At 36.5% G+C, this 25,273-nt stretch overlaps 1 protein-coding gene across 2 annotated transcripts in view; it reads right to left on the bottom strand.

The window, feature by feature from the left end:
- Positions 1-25,273, bottom strand: part of LOC127957257 (transmembrane protein 132E) — a 291,668-nt gene that overhangs the window by 9,494 nt on the left and 256,901 nt on the right. For both annotated transcript variants that reach the window (XM_052555712.1, XM_052555711.1), the window contains exons 5-7: positions 14,536-14,679; positions 6,563-6,768; positions 2,379-2,655 (exon numbers count right to left, since the gene is read on the bottom strand). In XM_052555712.1, the coding sequence (XP_052411672.1) occupies positions 2,379-2,655; positions 6,563-6,768; positions 14,536-14,679 (627 nt within the window). The remainder of the gene's footprint in view (positions 1-2,378; positions 2,656-6,562; positions 6,769-14,535; positions 14,680-25,273) is intronic.

Below are 25,273 nucleotides of genomic sequence, written 5' to 3'. Positions count from 1 at the left end.
GGCCAACTCTTCAGTCTCTCCGTGACAAACAGAAGTTTAAAGAATTATGACTAGTAAAGAAGACTAAAAGATGTTGACAGAAACTGAAGTTTGTTTTTCTTTGACACCATCCGCACATGTCAAAATTAATAGTTCATAATCTTTCTTTTCAATTACAGCTATTCCAAACAAAGAACAGAAATATTACCTTCATATAATTGGCTTAATCACAGCAGAGCTTGTTACACTTAACCACACAGGAGGAAGCAAAGCTCATTTTTCAAGATAATTTAGCCCAATAAAGCCCATAATGACTTTTAATGGTGTTCAAAAATCTCCAAGCTCCGCAGCAAACATTTTCATCCGACCTGCTATTACTTGCCTCTTCAAAATTACCCATCTCCAGCTAAAAGCCCTCGACGCTGATGTAGGTTTATGAGCTAGGCATGCTGTTGATTCTACTTCGCCTGTGAAGTGGCCATTCTCAGCCATCTTTTGGCATAAAAATCCCATCCAACCATTTTCCAGTTTTCTCTCACTGAAGCACATGGTGCTCTCTTGGCGTGCGGTGGGCACCAGGGAGCTGAACCCAGGCTTTTCCTAATCCAACCTAGACTTGCGACCCACATGTCCCAAATGCACATTGTTTGTGTCCCAATGCACTAATGTTTTGGAGCAGGCTGTTACAGTTCATTGACCATCCAGTCCTATAAAATCCCATCTCCTTACCTCCGGCTGGAAAGGGGATGTATACCAGGGGGGAAACCAGATGAATGTATAATTGAACTGAACTGTTTTGTTCCTGCATTTTTTATTTCCTGCATTCAAGGCAGGCTTTAAAGATAAATCCATTTGAAGGAGAGAGAAAAGGAATAACAGATAGAAAAGGGGGGAACTAAAAACAAATTCTTTCCAGAATGGCTCGTTTGTTTGGTATCCAGGCGGTTGCAATTAGTTTTATTATACTTGCTGATATACCAGCTTTTGATGTTTGCATTATAACCAGAGCTTTGGATGCTTGAATAGAGTGTGTTCAAAGGCTAAAAAGGGTCTGCCTATTCCCCCAAAACCTAATTACTGTTACTTGGTGGACCTGGAAAGCCAATTAAGTCAAAGTAAATATGTACATGGGTTCACAGGCCCATTAAAGCTCAGTCAATGCTGCGAATGGGTCAAGAATACCTTCTGCTCTTCATAAGATCCTCAAAACAGTGTGTCGTGAGAGACGTTCTAAGCATAAGGTTATGCATCTTTGTGTTTAGGTCATAGTGATGGGTGGAGGATGAACACTGTGGCAGATGAAGATCAAAGACCCACCAAAAAAGCTAAAAAAAAACCTGTTGTGAGTTATAAACAACATTATTCATAGTTTTATTTATTTTTTCGTAAGGGTGAAATGATGCTCGGTGCTCAGTTTCATTTATTTTCAGCTCTAATTCAGTGTAAACATTCCAATTCTACATTGGCCATTAATTATTAATGACCTTTGCAGTTTCCCCTAGTTTAATTACCAAACTTTTCCTTTTATGCTCAAATTTGTTTATGTAGAAAAACAGACACTCTCTGAAGCCAAACAACAGACAACACTTTTGGAGAGGTGTGATCAAGCTGTCACGAACAATCAAAACGCCCTCTGTTTGGACACAATGAACTGATTGTGTGCTGATTCAATGGAGAGAAAACTTTCAAGAATGATTCCCCCAATTTAACGCCATTGGAGTTTTATACCACACAGATAATTCTCTTTCCAAACACCCCAGCTTCTGAATAGCCTACCGGGACTAAATATGCATATGAAAAGCTTTCTAAAGAGGCATTAAAGGATAAAGACAGGCAGCAGAGCTGACTTGATAAATTCAAAGAATTTATGATTTTGTGTGTAAACTAAATTTATTTAAATTAGGAATCTGTCTATTTAAAAACAATTTGCTATGTTGGCTCTGGACTGAGAGCAATTGTTGTCACACAATAAAAGAGAAAGGGTGAAATGAGCAGAAATGATCAAATCCATTTATAGTTCCAGCAAACAAATCAAAACAGAAAAATCAAAAGAATAAAAAAAACTAAATAAATAAATAAAAATAAGTCCCCCTGCCTAACACCATAACACCAGATAAATTAATAAAAGTAAATTTGTACTTGAATATACAGTATGAGACTGACTATAATTGTCCCTAAGACACTTTGTATTATGTTTTGACAGGTATAAAACCATAAGTAATATTAGATGAAGAGAATGTAATATAGTAAAATGTTATTGTAGGTTATATAGTTGCATTGTTGTATGGTATTGAGAGCTCACCAAAACACATTTTTCATCCATACACCTACCCCCCCCCCCCCCCCCAATTAATTCATCAATCTTGTATTTATACGATCTGTTCTTATTTGTATTCTACCTTCAGAGTGGATGATCCAAGCTCATTGGCCACGAGTACCGTCCTGTCCACCAGCTCAGCCACCCTGGCATCCACCACCTTCAGATGGTCTTGCACCAGTTCGGTCACATCCACTTGCCAGTCAGGACCCAGCATAGTGATCATCTGGTTTGTGCCTTCACTAGAGGTTGTGTGGAACTGGGTCAGAACCTTGACTTGGGCTCTCTGGTACTGCAGTGTACATCCTCTGCTCACTTTACGGTCATCATCATCATCATCATCGCTGTCTCTGGCCGTTCTGAGAAGATGGGTGAGAGGTCATTATGAGTTTCAATAGATAAAGAAATTTGTGTTCAATTCCATTCATACGAATCATAATGTGGAAGAACTGGCACACCAGCATGTGCTAAAAATGTTGGTCTTCCACTGTTTATTAAGTTAGCATTCAAGTTCAGTGAACTTTAAATGACAACTAACAAAGTGAAATGAGGCTAGACTAACAGATGATCCGAACATTTGCCTTTCATTAAAAATACAGAAATAATCATATGTGGAACCACTTCTTTTTTGTGTGTAAACATGAATAATAGTGAATTCAAAGTTCAGTTTAGTAGGTGATGTGCACGTGTTAAAAAAACTGTTCTGTAGTACACTTTAACATAAATTTGTAAATGATTAGATAGCTGAAAAGAAAAGATGTTTCAGAGGTGGAGCAAGTTATTACATTTTAATTAAAGATTATAAGGAAACTTTCTTTTTTTCTTTGGAGTAAGGTGGAGTAAGCAAACTATAAAGGATGAAATTATCAAAAATCACCAGTCTTTAATCTAATTGAATAATCCAGCATCCCAAAACATTATTTTGAACCTGGCCAAAATGTTAAGGCATAAAGCAAAGCGCAAAACAAAACAAAAAGTGCAAAGCAAAAATCTTTCTTGCCATGTTTGTCTAATTACCTAATTAATTTGCATTTCAAGAGTGTTAAAATAATAGACAATGCATGCAGAACAACATTCTATTTTAGTGAATTCCCCCCACCAAGTTTGTTAGAAGTTCCAACATCAGAAAGTGCAGCATCTGGAGACCTGTTTCAAGGAGGTTTTGCATCAGTGCCTCTTGCATGCCTCACACATACCATCACATTCAATCTATCTCATCTGCTCCCTCGGCAGCATGACACCATGTGAAGTAAGTTAGAGAAAGCAGGGTAAGGGCTGGTCGGATCTTCAAAGCCGAATGCCACTTCATCCATTCTACACACATAACTAATTAATCAGATAACAGGAGTTGTAGAGACAGCTGTCTGCCTCTGACTGACAAAGCATGTCCTGCCCATCGATTAGCTTAAATTGAGATGAATGTAAAGCGATGCTTTATCATGTAAGGAGACGCACTGCTTCTTCTCAGTCACGACAAAAGATTGACAGGCACACAAATGCAGATGGAGAAGACTCATGAAAGTAGATAGCAATTGTTGATCAGCACTTTGCTCTCTTCTGAGTTAAACACAGGCTTCTGTTGCCATGGAGGTGAAAAACAAGAGGCTCTTTCATCAGTTGAAGAGTGCTGAACCTGGTAGATAGAAGCACTCTGTGTTCTTGAGGACAGTTGCACTCCTCATACAGGTTAATAAGAGTTTCAGAGCAGAAGAACACACCTCAAATGTGGAGCTTTGTTCGAACTCATTAGGATGTTGGGAGAACTGGAGATTTCATGCACGGGAACCCACTCATCCAATAAAAATCAGTGTCCAGTTTTGCAGATACATTATTGTTTCACCTGTTTAGTGAGCTATATCGATCAATCTGTGTAGAAGGCCAATGTGAGAAACCTGCCCACTGACACGTCTCAACATTGGGCAGTGTAGTGGAATGAAATGGACAGAGCAGAGGAGGAAAAAAAACTAAAAGAAGGGAAGAGGGAAAGGAAATAAGAATAAGGGATTGTTCAAACAGGCAGCGTATTCTGTGGTCTATTGGAATCTGTTTAGTTTTTTTTATCATAATCATATGAATGAAAATACGTTTCAGTGTGAATGGTTAAATCAGGTTTCAAAATAAAATAAAAAGTCATTTGGGATGGAATGTAAGAAGCATCAAGACACTAAACAGAGCTGAACTGCTGTGTCTGAATTTGCTCCTTTCTGCTTACATGTGAAATTCACTATGAATAAGAGAACAAATGAGTGGCTTTATACACAGAATATGCATGAATGTGTAAACAATACAGAAATGCCTTTGATGCTTGTGTTGCCTCACGCAATTTCCTTTCTTTTCTCCTTTCCCCACAGATCCATCAGTGAGGCTTCAATGGCCTTTATCCACACAAACAAGAAATCGTTAACTCATAATATACTGGATATTTCCTAGTAGTATTTATGTACATACCGTGTATAATGTTTAATGCCAATTGTAAGTATGTCTGAGTATGTGTATATTGCACATTGTCCTGTTTAAGTCTGTATGTCTATATGTAAATTGTTTCTGCACTATCTGGTGCATGCTCCCAAGAAGGCCCATGTGTTGTGGTGATGTGACAATAGAAGTGATTTGATTTGAAAAGTTTTTGCTGTTGTTGTAGTAGTAGAGAAATCATTACTTTTATTAAGCATTTAATTGTGAGACAGTAAATATTTATAATGTTACAAAAGATTGAAAGATTCAAGACTTTTTGAAAATCTAAAAGCACAGAAAGTTTTGTGTGAGGGGTACGTTTAGGTGTCATGTTGACTTTAATTTTATTAGTATCTCTTAAAAACAAATGATTTTGTAGGTGAAAAAAAAGACTAGTCTGCTATTAGCATTGTCCACACAAATGTATAAGCTTGCAGAGATTACACATTATTTTCTGAACATATTTATTTTAAAGTTATTATGTATAAAAAGGAACTGAAAGGAGATTCACCAGGATTCGCTGGCACCCTGTTAGGTCTTATGAACCATAGCTCAGCACTGTGATATCAGGATGAATGTGAACAGAGACCAAATATTCAGTTTTGCCATCTTCTCTTTCCCTTCCAAAGTGACAGCTTATGTCTTTTGGTACCATGCTAAACTCTTAAGTTATTACTACACTAACCAGATCAGTCTAGCAGATCGGATTTCTTCGCTTGCAAAATGCCAGTGCAGACACTGGGATAAAGATTGGAACTGGAAGACAAATCAGATTTTGAGCTGATCACACAGAGATTGTATGTGTGAACAAAGCCTTGGAGATCTCGGGTCCTGGGAGGAAGCTAAATCAAAGGCACTCAAATTGAGGTCAAATGCAAATGTAACAACATACTTGTACTGTGTGTGTGTTGTCCATATAAAACAGGGGGAAAACGCTGAAATATCACAGCACTGAGAGACTTTGCATACAACAGCTTGATAATAGTGAACCTTAATGCACTATCTATAGTTAATCTAGTGAGCTAAATGCATCTTAGCAGCTACACACGTGCACACAAACTGTATAGTTGATGAGAATAAATGATTTTTCAAATTAATGATTTTTATATGTTCTGATATATGCAAATGTTCCAGTGTTGCTTAGGAACCAATATGCCAAAGATAAACCTCTACCTCTGAATTTCTAATGGTTGACTTTTTTCTTCAGTCGCATGGCAGATGCGTCACACCGCCAGCCCTACATGAAGGCTAGATGTAGATTGACGATTTGCTCCCAAATTGGATTAGCATAAAAGAATCAGATCATATTTCCATTTTAATGGCCCATTTGAATGAATTTAATTAGAGATTTACATCAAAAAAGAAAGACCTCTGTAAGGGAGCAATAATGATACTAGTGAGTTACCAGAATATTTTCCATCATGATTAATTCTGGAGAGGTTCCTCATAAAAAAGGCCTGTGCTGATATTCTGCCATGCGTGGTGTGACAACACCCCTGCTTCAATTTGTCAAAATCACAGTAAATGGCCTGTATGAAGAATGACATTCGGGTCTCATGCGGCATCAGCTCTATCACCGTATTGTAGCTAACACAGCCCTTAGTGACCCAGCTTTAAAGCTTTTAACAGCTCCACTAATTAATCTATAACACTGTTTTATCACCCTCATAACACCCACAAGTATAAGGACGATCGAAATAAACAAGCAACAAAATAAAAAAGAAACATGCATTAGAAGTGCTACCAGGGAAATCATTGTGCATAAAAAGAGTGCAAGTATTTTCATACGCTTAGATCAGTGATGTTTCTTACCTGCGGTCGGGTAAGATGGGCACCCTCCAGCCCTTGATGAAGCTCAGTCTGTTGTCTGAGAGCTCCACTTTAAGGGGCAGTTTGGGCACCCAGACTGTGAGCTCAAGAGGGGCACTCAGGTGCTCATAGCTGAAAATCACCCGGGCGTTCATGGAGCCACGCGTCTCTTTTCCATTCACATACACATATTCACAGCTCGCGGACACCTGTTGAGGAGAGCAAAGAGAGATTTGATTGCTTTGACTGCATTCTCTGGAGAGGCTGAACAATACAAAAGCTCTTCATGGGCAACTGCAAGCGGATGTCAGTTTGAAGTCGGGCTGCAAATTAAACTTTTATTTGAGTAAATCCAAATTAATTACATATCAATATTTGCCAGGGAATGTCACCCAAATTGATGTTGGCTCCAAAGCAGACTATTACCTAATGGTCTATGCAGCATTGCATCACCAAAATGTGGACATGGATGGGGACCGAAAGGGCTTAGGACATTTTTTTTTTCAGCATCTCACACCATGAGCAACACACTTTTAAGATGCTATACTATAAATGTCATTCGAGACTACGTTCAGCTGCTTTTTAACCGAGAACGCATCAAATGAATGGCTCCACAATCATTTTCTAAGTATGGTTTGCAATGCCAAATAGCCTGTAGTGCTGTATGGGTGAAGGGATAAATGCAATATTTGTATTTTTACCATATGCTTCACAATATTTTGATATAATAAATGTATTAAATTAACACATTAAATTGACAGGCGTATTTTATCGTCATTTTCCTTTCAAAGCAATTAACACTAGAAAGGGTTAAAGTGTCATTCTGATTTACACTCAAAAGCATGAAGCAAAACGTGGAAATCATGCATTCTAAAGTAATAGCAACATGTTTCCTAAAATAACAACCCATAGGAACGGGGTCTGACAGCTTTTTTCCTGAGGCATTGTGTTTTTTGTCTTTTTTTCCCCCCATAGAAGCAGTTATTATTCACTGCATTCTGTCTTCTTTTTCTAAGTGCACAAACAGACACACTAACGAACACTACACACACATATTTTTAAATCTTCAAGTTCTGGAAATTTCATTACAGCACCCAATTTTTTTTTTTCTCTACTTCTCCTTCCGGTCTGCCAACACATCTCATATGTGCACTCAGCAGTCTTTAATAATAAATTATTTACTGTAATAGATAGCTGAAGCTTTGCTTTGGGGTACCATCTATGATTTATCTAGGGGTCTAAGGCAGCTGACACTGTAATCAGAGAACGTAATCTCCCTCAAATGGAGGTCGGGAGCTGGAGTCTATCCAAGACTAGAGATTCATCATAGTGGGGGATATCTGTGTAATAAAATATGTAGGCTTGCTAGACAGCTCCCCCTCTTATCCATACCATCAATATGGAGAATTGATCAGAGGAGACGGTTCTCTCTCGCCAGTAGCCTTTAGGAGAATCTGCGGGAAATCTCTGCTTGCCCACTTCATTTCTTTTTTAAAGGTACTGTTATTCAGTAAGAAGAGAGAGAGAGAGAGAGAGAGAGAGAAAACTGACATATGGTGAACGTGTAGAGAGGATAACAGCAGCGAGGGGGAGGTACAGATAGTGCTTTTCATGTTCAGATGAACCATTTCCTTGCTTGGCCTAAATCAAGATGTACAGAATCTGGTAACCTCATTTTTTTTTAAGTATAGAAGATTTATAGTATTTTTTGTTAATTTTAATTTTATGCTAAAATGTTTTCCACCTGCCCAGCACCGCCTGTCTAGATCTGCTATGAGGTTCTCCCTACTTTACCTTCAGCAGCAACAGCGTAGCATATAGTCCGCCAAGATAAATCCTACCTACACTCTATTCTTATTAATAAATTGATTTTAAATCAATATTGAGACTTTTGTTATTATTGAACTAAGTAAATCACTATGTGACGGCATCAATATATTGCTCTGTTTGCATCCCTATCGGCCAGAAAGCACAACATTGGCTCAAACAAGTTCAGTAAGTTCAGGTGGTTTGTAAGCTTGACAACTGGCTAACAGGGGGAGTGTTTACTTTTATATAAACACAATGCTATTTACATCCTATTTACATAGGAAATTACACCTTTACATTTCGGTCTGCTCATCACAGAAAACTATCGTATGGGTTCAAAAGATCTAAATAACACAAAACGGTCCTTTTGTTTTCAATGTAAGAGATAATAAAAATAAACGCTGTGAGTGAGATACTAGTAATACAAATAACACCAAATAAAATAGTCACTATTGTTACTATCAGTAGGTGCAGGTGGGACACAACAAAAGCAGCAGCAGTCTGCAGTGTTGAGCATGTCCTGTCTGGTTTCCAGTGCATTCTACAGTCTCGTAAATGTGTTCCTGCTGTGCAACTTCTGTTAACGTGAGCTCAGTCTTGACCCAGATGCTCCTGGGGCTTCTAATAAACTTGGATGGATAATTTTAAGTCAAAAGCAGTTAAGGACTGTGGGCGTCACTAGCCAGCAGGGGCCAGCTGAAAGTACTTTTTACGTGCCAGCCGGCAGTAAGAGCTCCACGGAGTCACTAATCCTCCCTGGCACCTTGCGTGGTTCCAGAGGAGTGGCAGGGGCGAGGTCAGGATAGTGCCTCCTATTAAGATGCCTCCAGCTCAACACACCCGCCAGCTGTGTTTAATCCAAAGAGCACCCCCTGTAACCCTCCACCATCCAGACTGCTGTCACACAGTTAAGCAGATGCACTTTTATCTGTGTTGATGGTATCATGCAAAGGCTGACTATACATGGTTAAAGACAAACAGACTGCCTACAGCTTAAGGCAGAAGCTGATGACTTAATGTAAAAGGACAGCTAGCTTCTAACAAACAGAATGTTTTCACATTTAAAATATTGGTTTATAATGAAGACTTCCAGTCCTGAATGCTTATTGGCAAATACAGCGTTCCAGCTCTACTAAATTTAGGCAACAATGTACAAGAGGCCTAGCTATATTGTAGTCACAGTGAAAGGGTGCTTAATTAAATTAAATTAGGAATGCACAATATATTAGTACAATATCAATATATTTATTGGTAATGACTGATGTTGGATTTTGGATATTGGATTTTAGTAAAATATAGTAAAAATGTTATAACACTGTTAAATGTTCAGCAAAAATAAATCATTAGCAAATCTTAAAACATTGTGATATTTTGTACATAATATTGTATAAAATTTGTATGATGCTATCATATGTATAATAAATAATTTTTACAAATAATTTTGATTGATTAATTAGTGGCTTATATGTATTGACCAGAATTTCCCAACAGGTGCGTCCTAAAGTAAAATGTTATCTTGTAAAAATTCTGCTTCATATATTTCATATGACAATGATATTGTAAATGTGATTTGTATCAAAGTGTAATGCATAGCACTCCTGGAATTCTGTATTGACCAATCGGTATCAAGGACCAGAATCAGGGCCGGCACCACGGGGTGGGGGGTGTCGTCCCCTCACTCAGTATCCCACCCCCTCACTCAAGTTGAGAGTGAAAAAATATTTTATTTATGAAATATAATGGTTTATTTAAAAAAAAAATAGTTGCCAAATGCATAGGCTTTCAAGCATTAATCTAATGCTACTAAAGCTACAATTTAGGACAGTCCATTTAACAAAGTAAAATTTTAATTGTTACATCTGAAAAAACCTTTTGCGCAAGTGTTTCAGCTAAGAATGTAGCACTACTGAGTAACCTAAAGGGGTATGATGAGATAACTCCTTAATGTTTAATAGAGGGCATGGTCGTAGTTAGTTGATAGTTTCGCTGTATTGTTATGGTCTGTTGCTTTTCAAGTTGTTCTAACTTAAATGATGCATCTGTTAAATCTGTCACAATGAATGTCAGGGAATCAGTCGCAATAAGCTTGTGTTTTTATTGTAAAGCAGACACAAGTGTTGTTGGTGATTGTGGTGATTACACTTGTCTGCATTTGTATTAAAACTGCTGCCTAAAAGACATTATTTCCTGGATGTCACATTTTCGAAACTTGTTGCCTATGCGATTTTGTTTTATTCAATAGCTACTCTGCCATCTGTATTTGCGAAGTAACTTTAAGTAGGGATATTCATTCAGAATGCATTTTTCATTCCACTGTAGTTTTTCAAACATTGTATTTCAAACTAAATGCGCTACTGACGTCTTTGAATTTGTGCTTGAATGCTGCGCTAGTCTCAGGTCATGTTAATTAATTACTTGTTACCAATTACATCTTCAACAGTGTAATTAGATTACTGTACAAAATACTCACTCAAAAACATATTTAATTACTTATTACTATTTACTTTCTAAATCCTATATCAACATCGACAAGTTAATGATACAAGGAAAGACGTAAAATGCTTCTTTTAATTCATTCAAGTAACTACATAAATTATTCTGGTCACACTATGTTCTCACTATTAACTAACTATTAACTATGATTTTTGCCTCAAAATACTCCTAAATACAGCTTATTAATACTTCGTAGAGTAGTTGCAAAGTTTAAGAATTTGGTAAAATTTTTAATAAAGTCTTGCAGAATAAGAAATTAATATATGCTTTTAAGTAATAATAAACAGCCAATATGCCAGAAATATACATGCTAATAACCAACAAGTTAATAGTGAGAATTGGACATTAAAGTGTTACCAATATTCTTATGTAAAGTGAAAGTATTTAAAGTGAAAAAGGTACATAAAAAGCATGCATTTTAAGGTTAAACTTTAAACTTTGATGTTAAATCCACTATTGTATTGTGTATAAATGTTCTACAGCCTATACACAGTATTAAGATCAATTACATAAGAAGTAACTGTAATTAAATTACAGAAAAAAGAGAAATCCCTTACTTTTTCAAGGGAAAAGTAACTGAATTACAGTACCCAATTACTTAGTAATTAGTTACACCCAACAATGTATACTAATAATCTTTGATAGAAGAAACTATTTTAGCATTTTAATTTAAAAATACATCATCTTTAAAGGCAGAATTTAAAGATTTAAAGGCAAATTTGCTATTATCATACATTATACATTATTCAGACATTGACTGTATTGTACCAGTATCAAGGTACGTGACTCATCTAATTATGGCTTCAGTGTTCTCTACATGGGTATTAATGTCTAAATGTGTTTGCTGTATTAGAAATGTGTGCAGTGAGGATGCAAGCTAAGAGCTGAAATGGAATGGGAACGTGTGTGTTCTCAGATGGCCAGTGTGACTATTAGAGTCTTGAGATCAGCTGGGACAGACTGTTTACAGCTTCCTGCTCCCAAACAGAACAATGTAGATGTTCATGACAAACACACAAATAAAGATTTTTTATGCAAAAGATACACCTTACTGGTCATATGAGAGTTTTTTATGACCAGCCTTTATACAGGACCAGAGGCAAACATGATATTAAAAGTAATTTCCATGGGTGCAGCATATAATGTCATTCTCACAACCATGCATGTACCCATCTGTTCTGGCATCCCTACACAGAAGTAAAAGCATCGGCTCTAGGCGAATAAGCCCTGTTACAATAGATACTCGTGACTACCTTTTGAATAAGATAAGCAAAAAAAAAATGTTACTGGGCCCTGTAACCTTTGCCATTTGTATGACGCTTTGTTCGCCACTGCACATAGTGTTTTATTGAACTGTCAGGACTCATGTTGTCTCAGCTTGAAGGGCTCATCTTGAATTAGCTTCTAAAGTTCAATGGCCCGGGCGGCCAAGCAAACCCACTCAATAACACCAGAGCTAATGCTCTGCCCAGGCACTGCAGCACACACGGCTATTCTGAATCTTAAAACAGATAAACAACAAATGCCCTTACAGACCATCTCGGATGACTTATGGATCTCAATCTTGCCGGACAGATGACACTCCGAAGCATAGTATTATTTCGCTACATTTTGGATACGGTTTATAGTCAAATTGTTTTTCTACTTTAGATTCTGTCTTGCCATGGAACAGATGGCGAAGATTGTTGAAATGATTGTTTCCTTCAGAAAAGAACACAGCAATATTTTCTGGCCTGTATTTATAAGCCCCTCAGGTGGAACCAACTGTCCCTTTGTGTAAATATAGAGAAAATAAATTAATTAATTGACTAAAATATATAATTTTAAGCTTTTAAGCTTAACCACTGAATTGATAGGGATTTAGCTGAAGACACAATTTTATTTTAAAGCACAGATTTTAACTTTGTTGATCTGATGGCCCCTCATTGTCTAACACAATTTTCCAAGATATTTCCACTAGTAGTCCTTTTTTTTATATCATAAAAATTTACATACATTTTAAGAATTTGTAGGCATTCAAAAAAATTCTATGTATTTATGAAGACATTTTTAATCATTTTCATTAAGTTATATTATAATTATTATTAATAGCATTGGGAGTAACAGTTCAGGTAAAGCAAGTTACATAATCAGATTTAAGTGTCTACATCACTTTGTAGAAATATTTGTGTAATGCCGCCCAAATCTTTCGCAAGTAGATGCATTTAGGAATCTTTAAGATTAATTACAACAGAACAGCAACGCTTTTTATGGACGACTGTTTCGTACTTTGCTAGAACAATCTGGTGTAGCTGAATTGGCTACTGGAAGTATGTTTTGTTATTAGTTTAAGTATTGCTATTGAATGTTCAAATGTGTGTGTGTGTGCGTGCATGTATGTGTGTGTGTGAGAGAGAGAGAGAGAGACAGGGTCACACAGTGGAGTCAGCTGTCTTTAAAGTACGTCCGTGGCATGTGTTACTACAAACACATACAAACTTCATCACTGTCTGTCATGCGAATCTGTTCCTTGAACTGCCTTGAACTGATGGTAAAACTAAGGACATTATTAACTGTCTTTACATTTATTTTGAAAGATGAAGCTCATGATTATGGAAAGGGGCATTACATTTCTGATGAGAGCTTGCTGTGTTCGGCCAATCACAATGCACTGGATCAGTTGGCAAATCAAAGCAGACTGCTCTTGTCAGAAGGAGGGAGTTTGTAGAAAACAACACATTTGAGAGAAGCGGGGCATAGATGACCTAAAATAATGTACAGTATATGAAAAATAATGTTTTTTTTTAAACATTTAAACATTTCAACATATTCTGTTACTCCAAATACACAAAATAATGATCTTTAAAAAAGCATCATATGACCCCTTTAAAAAGTAATGTAAATAGTTACATTTTTATGGAGTATTGTAATATTGTAATACATTCCTTTCGAAAATAACTAAATAGCTCAACACAGATTATTAATAATAACATTAATAAAAATAACATTAATACTAATATATTTAAATAATTTTAAGCTGTCCCACAGCCCCCTTGGAAGTTCCCACAGGAACAGTTCACACAAAATATATAGTTTGAGTCATAAGCTTACTGGAAGGAATGACTATTACACAAATATTTACTTATATGTGGATGTAGAGGCCTTCATTTTTGGACTTTAAATATCACGACAATTATCAAAGTATGGAAAACAGCTACATGAAAAAAAAAATATTTTCTATACATATATGCATCTATAAAAGTTCAATATGACTTTGAGGTAAATGACACAGTTTCCACTTTCCCTCTCTTTAAACCGAATTGTCCAGCTCCGCTTGCAACTAATCCTCAAGATGTGTCATTTTAGTTTATAAAAAGAGCTTTGGTGCACTGCTTTCTAGAAGACTCTTCATTTAAGGGGCATTAAACACAAGTCAAGTGTGTGGCCTCTGCTGCTATTCAATGGGAAATGCTTCTCTGCAGAGCACTCAACCCTTCTGATGTACTGTCTGAGACTGAAAAGACATCGATACCTCAAGGGGATCATGAAAGCAGTGGCCACAGGAGCATATATAAACTCTGCTTAAATGAGGTTTTGATGGTCATTTTATGGTCTCTTAAGTAGACCGCAATTGATTATGAGAATAGTAGAGGAAGTCCTGGATCACTAAACCTCTCAATGTAGGCGGGACGTACCTTGACAATGTCCTCATTGAATGAACTGCACTTCAAAGGGGATTGCACATCAGTGACTGCTCCGTTCAGCTCTATGGAAACCACCTTGACGGGGATGGCCACAGTTCGGCCAGTAAGGACTGCCGTGTTGATAATCTCAGTGTCCTGGATATGGAAGAAAGAAAGAGGGAGAATGAGGAAGAGTATGAGTCAGGAGGAAAGTAGAAGTTCACCTTTCCAAAGACCTGAATGTTCAGGAAAGCCCTGGAGTCATGGCTAAACTGCTTAAAGGGGGGTGAAATGCTCGTTTTCACTCAATATCCTGTTAATCTTGAGTACCTTGAGTAATAGGAGTAGTACTGCATCCTTCATAACTCCAAAAAGTCTTTAGTTTTATTATATTCATAAGAGAAAGATAGTCTGTACCGATTTTTCCCGGAAAAACACGAGCGAGCGCCAGTAGGCTTTTGCGTTGAGAGCGTCTGGAAGCTCTGACACCGTGAGGACAAAACCAACCAAAACAAACCATGGCTAACAGTCAGATTCAGCGTATATTTATGATCCAGAATCAGATCCAGAGGCTAAAATTTAACAAGAGCAGCATCAGCAACAACGTCTCTATGTGGTATGTACTGAAACTGTATATATTTGCTTAGCGGTTTTGGAAAATGACTAAGTTCCACTTTGTCGTCTTTTTAAAAAAAAAAATTTAAGCTGTACATGTGGAAAGTGCAGTTTGATGACAACAACGCATGTTTTTTACTTGATGTGCTTACACGCCGATAGCTAAGTTAATAACACAGAGATATTTGAAGCAGTTTTACTCACCGCATGTGGTTCAAACACACAATCGTGACCCTTTTTCATTGGGACTGCATTATCCTTAAGAAATAAACTATGTGCAAATCCGGCGTCAAACTGGGCCTTGTTCTTCGAAATGCAGGGGAACAAACACAAACACTTGCACAACTCTGTTGATGCTCTGTAAAAATAAACTCCATCCACTGGTCCCTTAATGCTGTTTCTCTTTTGGTAATCTGTGCAGGCTTGTCTTGCCCTGGCAACCAAAAACAGAGCATGCTCTTCCGGCAGACGTGCCCTCAGGACCCATATAAGGAAATTCCGCTCCATCTAACGTCACACAGAGCCATACTCGAAAAAACTTTCCGAAACTTGTGACAAACCGGAACATACTCCTTCAAACGTACAACTTAATTTTTGAAACTTTGTCCATGTTTAGCATGGGAATCCAACTCTTTAACAGTGTAAAAAACTCAGTATGCATGAAATAGCATTTCACCCCCCCCCCCCCCTTTAATAAAGTGTAAAAACAGTATCTATATTAAAGTCAGAAGCGATGGGCTTCCCTCTCTCTCAGAAAATGTCAGAGCAATATAAATTCTGGTTGACTGGATTTGGAATTAATTCAGACACCTGAAATTAGAAGCGTTCACGACGCAGGAATGCGTCCCTTCAGATTTTCCAATGCAATTTATTCAAAATGTGTATTTTTGATAATTATATTGCGTGATTTTTTCTATAATAGTACAATATTGCAGAATAAATGACTGAAATGCAGTCACTCTCTGTAAACAAAATAGTCTGAAAAGGTTTGCATGATACTGATGTTCATCACATAAAAAAACTTAAAAACAAAAAATACCCACAAATCTCCTTAAATTTCCACACACAGATGCCAATGCTTGGTACATGCCCACCATGGTACATTACAAATAAAAATGATTATTTGAGAAAAGTAACAAATTCATTCTGACATCACAAGACAACTAAAGTTACCACTTGTGACACCATCATCAACAATAACAATGTAGATAAAACTGGCAAACTGTCAAACAATTCAACCATATTTATTATTTATGCCTCAGTGAATGCTGGGAAGAGAGCAAATAGGGTTGATCCACAAAACCAGTGCAGGCTGACTTGAACTAAAATGTTGTGCCTATTTGAATAAAATAATAATAATGAAAAAGCATAAAATAAGTTCATTGTGCATTTATTTTTTCTTAGGAAATTCTGTATGTATATATATATATATATATATATATATATATATATATTAGGGGTGTAACGATACGCATATTCGTATTGAACCGTTCGGTACGAGGCTTTCGGTACGCATTATGTACCGAACGGTTCGTTGGACTAATTTATTATATTTGAAAATTAGTCCTAATTAAGCATATATATATATATATATATATATATATATATATATATATATATATATATTAGTGCTGTCAATCGATTAAAAAAAATTAGCTAATTAATCGCACAATTTTTTTAAAATTAATCGCGATTAATCGCGATTAATCGCAATTAAAAGACTGAAACTTTTTGGATATGTAAATGTAAAATGTAAATAATTAATGTAAACTCAAGACAAAGAAACTATTTAAATTCAAAATATGATTGTTTATTGGAATTTTTGTTTAACTTGTAACACAGATTTTCTCATGTAAACAACATACCTGCAATAAACCATCAATATCCTCCAAATTAACTGTTGGCTTGAAAGCCATATTTATTACAGAAATAAAAACACAGGCATGTAAGTACCATTTGAATTTCAAAACAATCAATGCCAATAAAAAACTAAAATGATTTCCATGTTGAATTCTAAGTGGACTGCAAAAAAATTCCAAAGTATAGTCATTGCCAGTGCTTTAAGTGGGCCGGTACACACCGGTACTCAGTACCGCCACTTCCAAATATAGCTCTTGAGCGTACCGCCACCTCTCCGTGCGCCCAGAACGTGCTTGTAGCGTACCGGTACGCTCATTTGGACATCTGTTTTAATAGAGGTTTTAATCTTTTTGCCGATTTTCAGAGCGCCCTTCACAATGCAAGCTTCCTAATTCATCCCACCCAGAGCAGAAACTGCATTACCCATTCACCCTTAAGTTATACAAGTGAATAGCGCATGTGTCACTTTTCCCACTGTTAAGTGTCAACAACTCAACGTGGCCGGAGAAGGTGTGTGAAACTCGTTGTGAGTTATACTAAAGCAAAATCTTGAGTATTTATTGTCTGATAAACATTAAAAACTGTCTGCGGAGGTTGAGTCGTCCTGCAGCCCCCGCTGGCTGTTCATTGGCTGCAGGATCTTTTTTCTAAGTTCTAAAAAAATACCGTAGACGGCAAGGCACAAATTTAGATATTCATTTATCTAATTAATCTATAGCCTATGCACAAAGACAATATGATCTTTTTGTCCCCTTTTTGTTTTAAAGCTTGATGAAGAGAGAGAGCGCAAGTTGCTGCAGCTGAGGAGGACAGTGATGCACGCGTACAGGAGTGATTGACAGTTCGCGGCACTGTGTACAAAAAATACTCCGCTACACAATTATTTCTTTATTTTCGTTTAAGCTTATTAACGTTAGCGTTACAGAAAGGTCTGATTTACGCACTGTTACAGTCATTGGTTTTTTTTTTTTTTTTGCTGTTTCTTGTGGCAGACTAAATGAAGAGTAGGCTAATGTTTCTTGTGGCAGACTGAAGAGTAATCCGGCAGAGTTTTATACTGAAACTTTCCGTCTAAAAGTCCTTCCTTGGTCTTATCCATATTTCTTTGCACGTTGAACACACATAGGCCACAACTGGAAATAAAAAACTGCAACCGCGTTAATTGCGTTATTTTTTTTTAACGCGTTAAATATTTCAAATTAATCGAATGCGTTAACGCGCTAATTTTGACAGCACTAATATATATATATATAAATAATTTTCTTAATCTAACGTGACTTTAACATTTAATTTGATTTAAACTGGTATTGTAAGTTGGTTAATAATTAATGCGCTGAATTACTAAATTGAAGAAGAATTAAGAAGAAAGCACTATTATGATACTGGAAAAGTACAATAGCTGTAAAGCTTTAAATATCTTATCTAAAAAAATGCTAAACAGAACATAAATCTTAATCAGAAAGTAAAAGAAGAATACATGCTGTAAAATATACGAAGCTTGAAGAATCGGATGTACCTGTTCAAAATAGTGATTTGTGACAAACTTAAATGGGATTGAGATTCTCATTTACTTTTTATAAATCCTCTTGGGCTATAGCAGTTATAGTACTCCACGGTAATGGATTAACTTTTAAAATACTCTGTCCTGAGCTTGCCAATTTAAAAGTTTCCCTGTTAGATGACACATGCAAATAAATCTATGCTTTCAATTACATCTCAAAAGCTGAAGCCAATTAAAGAGCACATTGGCTTTACAATTGCTTTCCAAGAAAAATCAATTCATTATTTTGGATAGAATTGCTGCAGGGATGTTGCACAACTAACTGTAAATTATTTCCCTTGTGGCCGACAGGAATAAAGCAAAGATTATGCAGCTCTCTCACCACTCTCACTCTCTCCCTCACGTTTCAATCAAAACGGCATATTTGAGAAGAAACTTTCTACCGAGATCCATTGTTTTTAAACAGGCATTTAAAAAAGTACAAATAAAAGCATGCATGTATGAATGAGAAAGCCAAAGTCTTATTTGAACTGGTTTACAATCAACATCACTTGAATGTTTGTATGTCTAAAGTGCCCTTTTAGGTTGTCAGGGTGGAAAATAATGTATTCCAAATAAAATGGCTTGACTTCATTTGGAAAAGCTGATTTTCTTATCTTTTTGCTTTGGCAGGCTAAATTGCTTTAAAGTCCAAACCAGGTGCATCAATTTTGTCCACACTGAATGAAGAAGAATGATGCCCAGGGTTCCTGATCACAAAACATCCCATAGTCCTGCTGCAGGGAGGTATGAGGACTGCAGATGTGGCTTGAGCAATAAACTGCAATCTCTGTAATATAAGGCTGATGATACACTGGGCAACTTTTTGAGCAATGTTGCCAGGCAACTTTGGGAAATTTTGCCGTCAACGGGCGACCAGGTGAGACACAGGGCCCACAACTGATCTTAAATATCCAGATAGAAATTTATTACCAATTCTCAATGGGAATGTGCCCAAGCCAAAATATGCCCAGCAAAATTGCTCAAAAAGTTGCCCAGTGTATCATCAGCGTAAGACACTTAAGACAGAGCTACAGGAAGGACACCTGATTGTAACCATGTGTCCCTCCAAACACATTCATGAACTTGCGAGTGCTTTGGTGGAAGAGAGTGGAATCATCTCATAGCAATAACTGGTAAATCTGCTTTAGTCAATGATGATGAGATGCACTGTACTTAAAGAAAATAAATAAAAAAAGAATCGTTAACTGGCCACTAGGGAGTGAAGAGGGCTCCCCCCATAGACTCCCCATGTTAAAATGCCCAACTTTACAGCAGAAAAAAAAAATTTTTACAGCCTGGTTCAAAAAAAGTTTTTTGTCTTTATAGTTATTTGTTTCTTTATGACTGTGAGTTTTTTTTTTTTTTTTATATATATTATATTAAGCCTCAAAGTTTTGCATAATTAAGGACATGGCCACTTGAGTGACAGTTGGATTGCTACTGCTGTCACCACCGTCGAGCTAGGTGTGCGTGGTTTCAGCAAGCAGCTCCCGTCTCTTTCACCATTTTCGATTATCCGTGAGTGACGCGCTGCCAAGATGTCAACAGCCGGCTCCACCTACTTTAGGCTTCAAAAACTCTCTTTCAGAAACCTAGTGGTGACGTCACGGACACTACGTCCATGTTTTTATATAGTCTATAGTTAATACCATTAATAATAATGGTAATAGTACAAACATTCATGGCCATATATATATACATAGATACATACATACATAAAAAAAATGAGAGCGAGAACTCGGTTGAGAAACAGTTAAGAAATCAATGTACATATAAAATACTGGTCACAAATTATTCACCACTTTCTAAATAATAAGAGTATATCGCATCGAACAATAATTATATATATATATATATATATATATCGTCAATGCAAATATGTAATAAACTATGCATCTCTATACAAATTACAAGTTGTATCTGATGCACTTTTATGCTGATGCACTGATGTGAATCTTAGCATATATATATATATATATATATATATATATTAATGACAATTATTTTTTATAGTTTTATTTTTCACTAACAATAACAACCACAGTTGAATGGCACTAGGATTTTGTCACATTATTGCATTACATATTGTGATGCAGTATTTTCATTTTATTGAAAAGCACATACTTTTACTCTTTATTATCTCTCTCTCTTTTTTAGCATGAGAGAAGTCATAAATGTTGTACTTGCAAATAACATCTGAATTAGGTTCTCTTTAATATCTCCCCACTGAGCAAATGAGTTATTATCTCAGAATTACTCAGATAGCTTTAGCTAAAACTGCATAATCATAATTTTAATTCAAAGTGCATTTCTGGCCTGCCTGCCATGTGGAAGTCCTGGGTACTTGCACTAAGAAATAAAATTCATTACAGGCCTCTGCAAAGGCTTTTCATCCTGCAGCCGACCGACTCTATTCTCTACCTGACATAATATTTTTATGCAAGGTAAACTTTAAAGGTCAACAACATCCACCCAATGAATTCATTTTATTTATACGATTCATGTTTGGAAAAAGCCTATTGTGCTGGTGTTGCCTACCACTGTCATTTCCTCCCCTCTAAGCAAAAACTTAAACAGACGGTCATGGACACACAGGGACTCTCAGCAAAGAAAGCTGATTCAAATCCAGGTTTATTTTCAGCAAATAATAACTAAGCTCAGAGAAGACTATAGTAATAACATGAATAATAACATGAAGATTTACCTTTGAGTTTATTGAGTGAATCTCTCATCCCTTGCAAAAAATATTGTGCAGTGGTACTATGATGACGTTTCAGATGATAATACCATGGACTTTGATTCATAAAATGCTCTAGTATTACCATAATACATATGACCCCAAACCATTCCTTTAATTCTTTTTACCCTAACAATACTACACTTGCATTAACATGGTTCCCAGGGTAATAATAATGTGATGATAACATGTTTTTAATTATGCTTTTTATTATCATAGTAATATAACAAACTGCTCCAACATAAGAGACGGGTCATCGCTGCCTTTCATTCTGAATCATTTTAAAGTGACAGCAGTGTGTGAGCATGTTGTTGGGAATGCAAGTATCATTTTCATGGTGGGCAGTATTTACAGTGACAGACAGTGACAGTGCAAGCTGAACAGTCCCACGTGATGGGTGAAACCGCCAGCTCAGATGGATATAGACAGCTTTAGCTCTAAATAACAGCACGGGAGCTTTTGCAAGCCATTAAACACTTCACACACAGCCGGAGCAGGATAAACCTGAGCCTGTTATCACATACGGAAAAGATACCAAAGATACAGGCTATTTGATATAAAACACTGCTGAGGTGACAGACTGCCCTAACCATGAGATTTTTCGAAGCAATTTACAGTTGTGTGCACTGTACTATGAATGACCAGCTTGGTATATAGCAGCAAATGCTTTATGGATTCAAACAAGGATGTATGTTGCTGTGGTCAGGTGGCTTGCTATAAAATATGAGCATTTTACAGTCAACATGAAATGGCATTCAGAAGCTATTTGAATTCTGTAAAGTGATATAAAACAGGATATTTTACCTGATATTTCTGTCTGAAACATGTAAGGTAAGACTAAATTCTTTCAGTCAGAAATAAGACAGATTGTACTAGAGTGACTGTTTTAAAGTGAATTTAACGCTGAAAAGTCCTTTGTATCATATTTTTATTAAAATTACATTCTAAGGTCAGGTAATTTATGACCCTGGACCACAAAAGGGTCATAAGGGTAAAATTTTTGAAAATGAGATTTCTACATAATCTGAAAGATGAATAAATAAACTTTCAATTGATATATGGTAGGACAACATTTGGCTGAGATGTTTAAAATTTTATTGGCTATTGCTACAAATATAGTGACTACTACAAAACAAAATGAAAAATAATAAAAAACTTTTTTTTAATGCATTGAAAAATGCATTTCTGCTGTGAACAAATAAATTATCATGAAAGCCTGATGTATAAAAAAGTGTCAGTGTTAAAGTGTCAATGTTACTTTATAAAAGGTCAAGTTTAAAGTCTTAATCTATCCCTCAGGTTTAGAGCCTGAGGAAAAAACATAAGGTCATCATGACCTCACGTCCAGAATCTTCCCTTTTTCATATAACAAGACTCTCCCCTTGTCCGAAAGTTTGTGTATGTGTGTGCTCATGATACTAGCCCTGACTGGAAGGCTGTGTCATATTTTATTTATGATGTACTATTGAAGCAGGAGCAGAAGTGAAGCCCATGTAGGCAACACATCCTCTGTCCCCCGCGTGCTTATCCAGGACCGCCTTCACATGCCAAAACTGAGCTATTTCAAGAAAACACACTGAGCTGATCCTGTATGCGTGTTAAAGGCCTCTCTCGCTGGCCAGGTTTGAAAGAGCAGTTTATGTTAATAGAGGTTGAGAGACTGGCTTTGTCAGGAAAGAGGGCTAATTGTGGCCAGACTGAGCCTGTTGGGAAAAATGGCAGAGGTTATACATAAGTCATAGTGTTTCATCCAGTATGTAGAGACCAAAGTTCTGAGAACACCTCTGAGAATGCTTCTACTGAGGAAAAAAAGTAAATCGATGTTTTAAATTGAAGTGCAAAATTTGCCCCGAATATGTCTTTAATTTAATAAATAAGCTTTCAATTGATGTTTTGTTTAATAGGATCGGACATTATCTGGCCGAGATACAACTACAGAAAATCTGGAATATGAGGGTGAAAAAAATCTAAATACTAAGAAAATCGCCTTTGAATATGTCCCCATAAAGTCTTAGCAATGTATATTACTAATCAAAAGTAAAATTTTGATAAATTAACTGTAGGCAATTTATAAAATATCTTCATGGAACATGATTTTTACTTGATATCTTAATGATTTTTGGCATAGAAGAAAAATGTATAATATTGACCCATACAGCGACTTAAGGTTTTGTGGTCCAGGGTCACACATGTCAAATGTAAACAGATATGAAATATGATATGAAAGATGTAAAATGTAAACAGATCAGATACTTAGGTACCAAACTGATACAAAAAAGTAATCTTAAAAGTCTTTTTAATAATATTTGTATTACATCTCAGATTTCAGTGTGGTTTTCGAATCCCACTGTGCTTAAACACCCACTTTCTCAAACTCTGCTTTGTGTCCAGGGATTTATATGTGTGATTCAGAAATTCATATGTGTGTCACCTATTGTATACGTAAATGCATGGTGTTGTATCTGTATATGGGCGCCTGCTCTGTATGGGATACTCATTAGATGATCTGAATGTGAACGTGTCTGTGGGTGTATGAAGTGGGATTTGCTCGCCTAAATCAGTGCAGGATTCATTTCATGCGCTTTGCATGCAACATTTAGGATTTGCCATTGTTGTGTCTATAAACACCTCTTATATGAGCCTTACTGATTGCTTCCTACTTACAAATTCCCCAGTGAGGGCGAGCAGACTTCTTGTGTATTTAGAACATTTATAAAGAAGGTCTTTTAATGCATAAAGCCCACATAAACACATGGCATATCATGTATATTACATATTTTCCAGCTATTGAACACTCACATCCATGTGTCTAACACTTAAGCTCCGATCCAAAACCTTGTGAATCGCCTCGTTGTCTGCTGATTGATATAGACTCTTGTAATGACTGATTTGGAATGGTCTACATATTCACAAAATGTAAAAAAAAAAAAAAAAAAAAAAACGAAGCTAATTTTATTAACTATAAAAAAAAGTGTTTTCTCACAATCTTTGATTTATTTTTGCAGTTTGTCGCAGTACATTCTGGGATTTCCTACTCCGTAAATAATAAATGTGGTGCCACCTTGGAATTTAGGTCGAAATAAGGTATCTCAGGAAGCAAAAAATATCGGAGCCCACCAACTATGCTTTGAAATGCTGCCTACGGAAGCAGCTGACTAGGTTTTGGAACTGAGCTTATATCTGTTCTTATATTCTTTGTGTGTGTGTGTGTGTGCATGAAGGGAGGTAGTGAAAAATTGAGGCCTTGGCTCTTGCTCTGCCGCAGTTTTCAGTATTTCCCTCATGATTGCCTTGTTTTGTATTCACTTCTTGTTATTTGAACTGCTATATTCTGCCTGCGCGGGGCTTTGGAAACACAGCGATAGGTTTCAGGGAGGGATAGAGGATACTGACAGGTCAAAGAAGCCTCTCTACATGAAGCAAAGTGTCTTTTCTGCTGCACCTGGTCCCCGTGTACTGAATCATGCTAGAGTTTAAACACACACACATATTACAGGGGAGAGCAAATGGCCCTAAACAACCAAAGATGAATTTTGATAGGTGAACAATAGAGTTTGGTGCTTATGAGGGGAGTGGGTAAGCATGAGGAACCCTTTCTAGCCCTTTCCAGAGACCTATTACCTTTAAAAAAAAAACTATGGTGAAAAGTGTGAATTCTTTTTTTTTTTTTTTTTTCTTTTCATTTCGGACTTATAAAAGATTATGTGAAAAGCCTTGAAAAAAAGATGTACACTTCAACAAACTTTTATTTATATGTGCTGACCTTTATTTTGTAGATAAAAGAACTGCTCTCTCTCTCTCTCTCTCTCTATATATATATATATATTAATAAACAAACACAAAAGGGTTATGTGCATGGTATTTTGTGATTGACAGGCATTCCTATTCAGTGTGGCCACAGATGTCATGTGGGCCTCGTGATAAAGTATAAACCTATCAAAACCTATCAAAGTCAGCCTACTCTGAGCTCTAAGGTTGTTAAGTCATGGTATACT

This window comes from Carassius gibelio, chromosome B5, assembly GCF_023724105.1.
Source record: "Carassius gibelio isolate Cgi1373 ecotype wild population from Czech Republic chromosome B5, carGib1.2-hapl.c, whole genome shotgun sequence".
Classification (NCBI taxonomy): domain Eukaryota; kingdom Metazoa; phylum Chordata; class Actinopteri; order Cypriniformes; family Cyprinidae; genus Carassius; species Carassius gibelio.
Note: the sequence above shows the minus strand (reverse complement) of the source record. Positions and strands in the feature narration are given on the sequence as shown.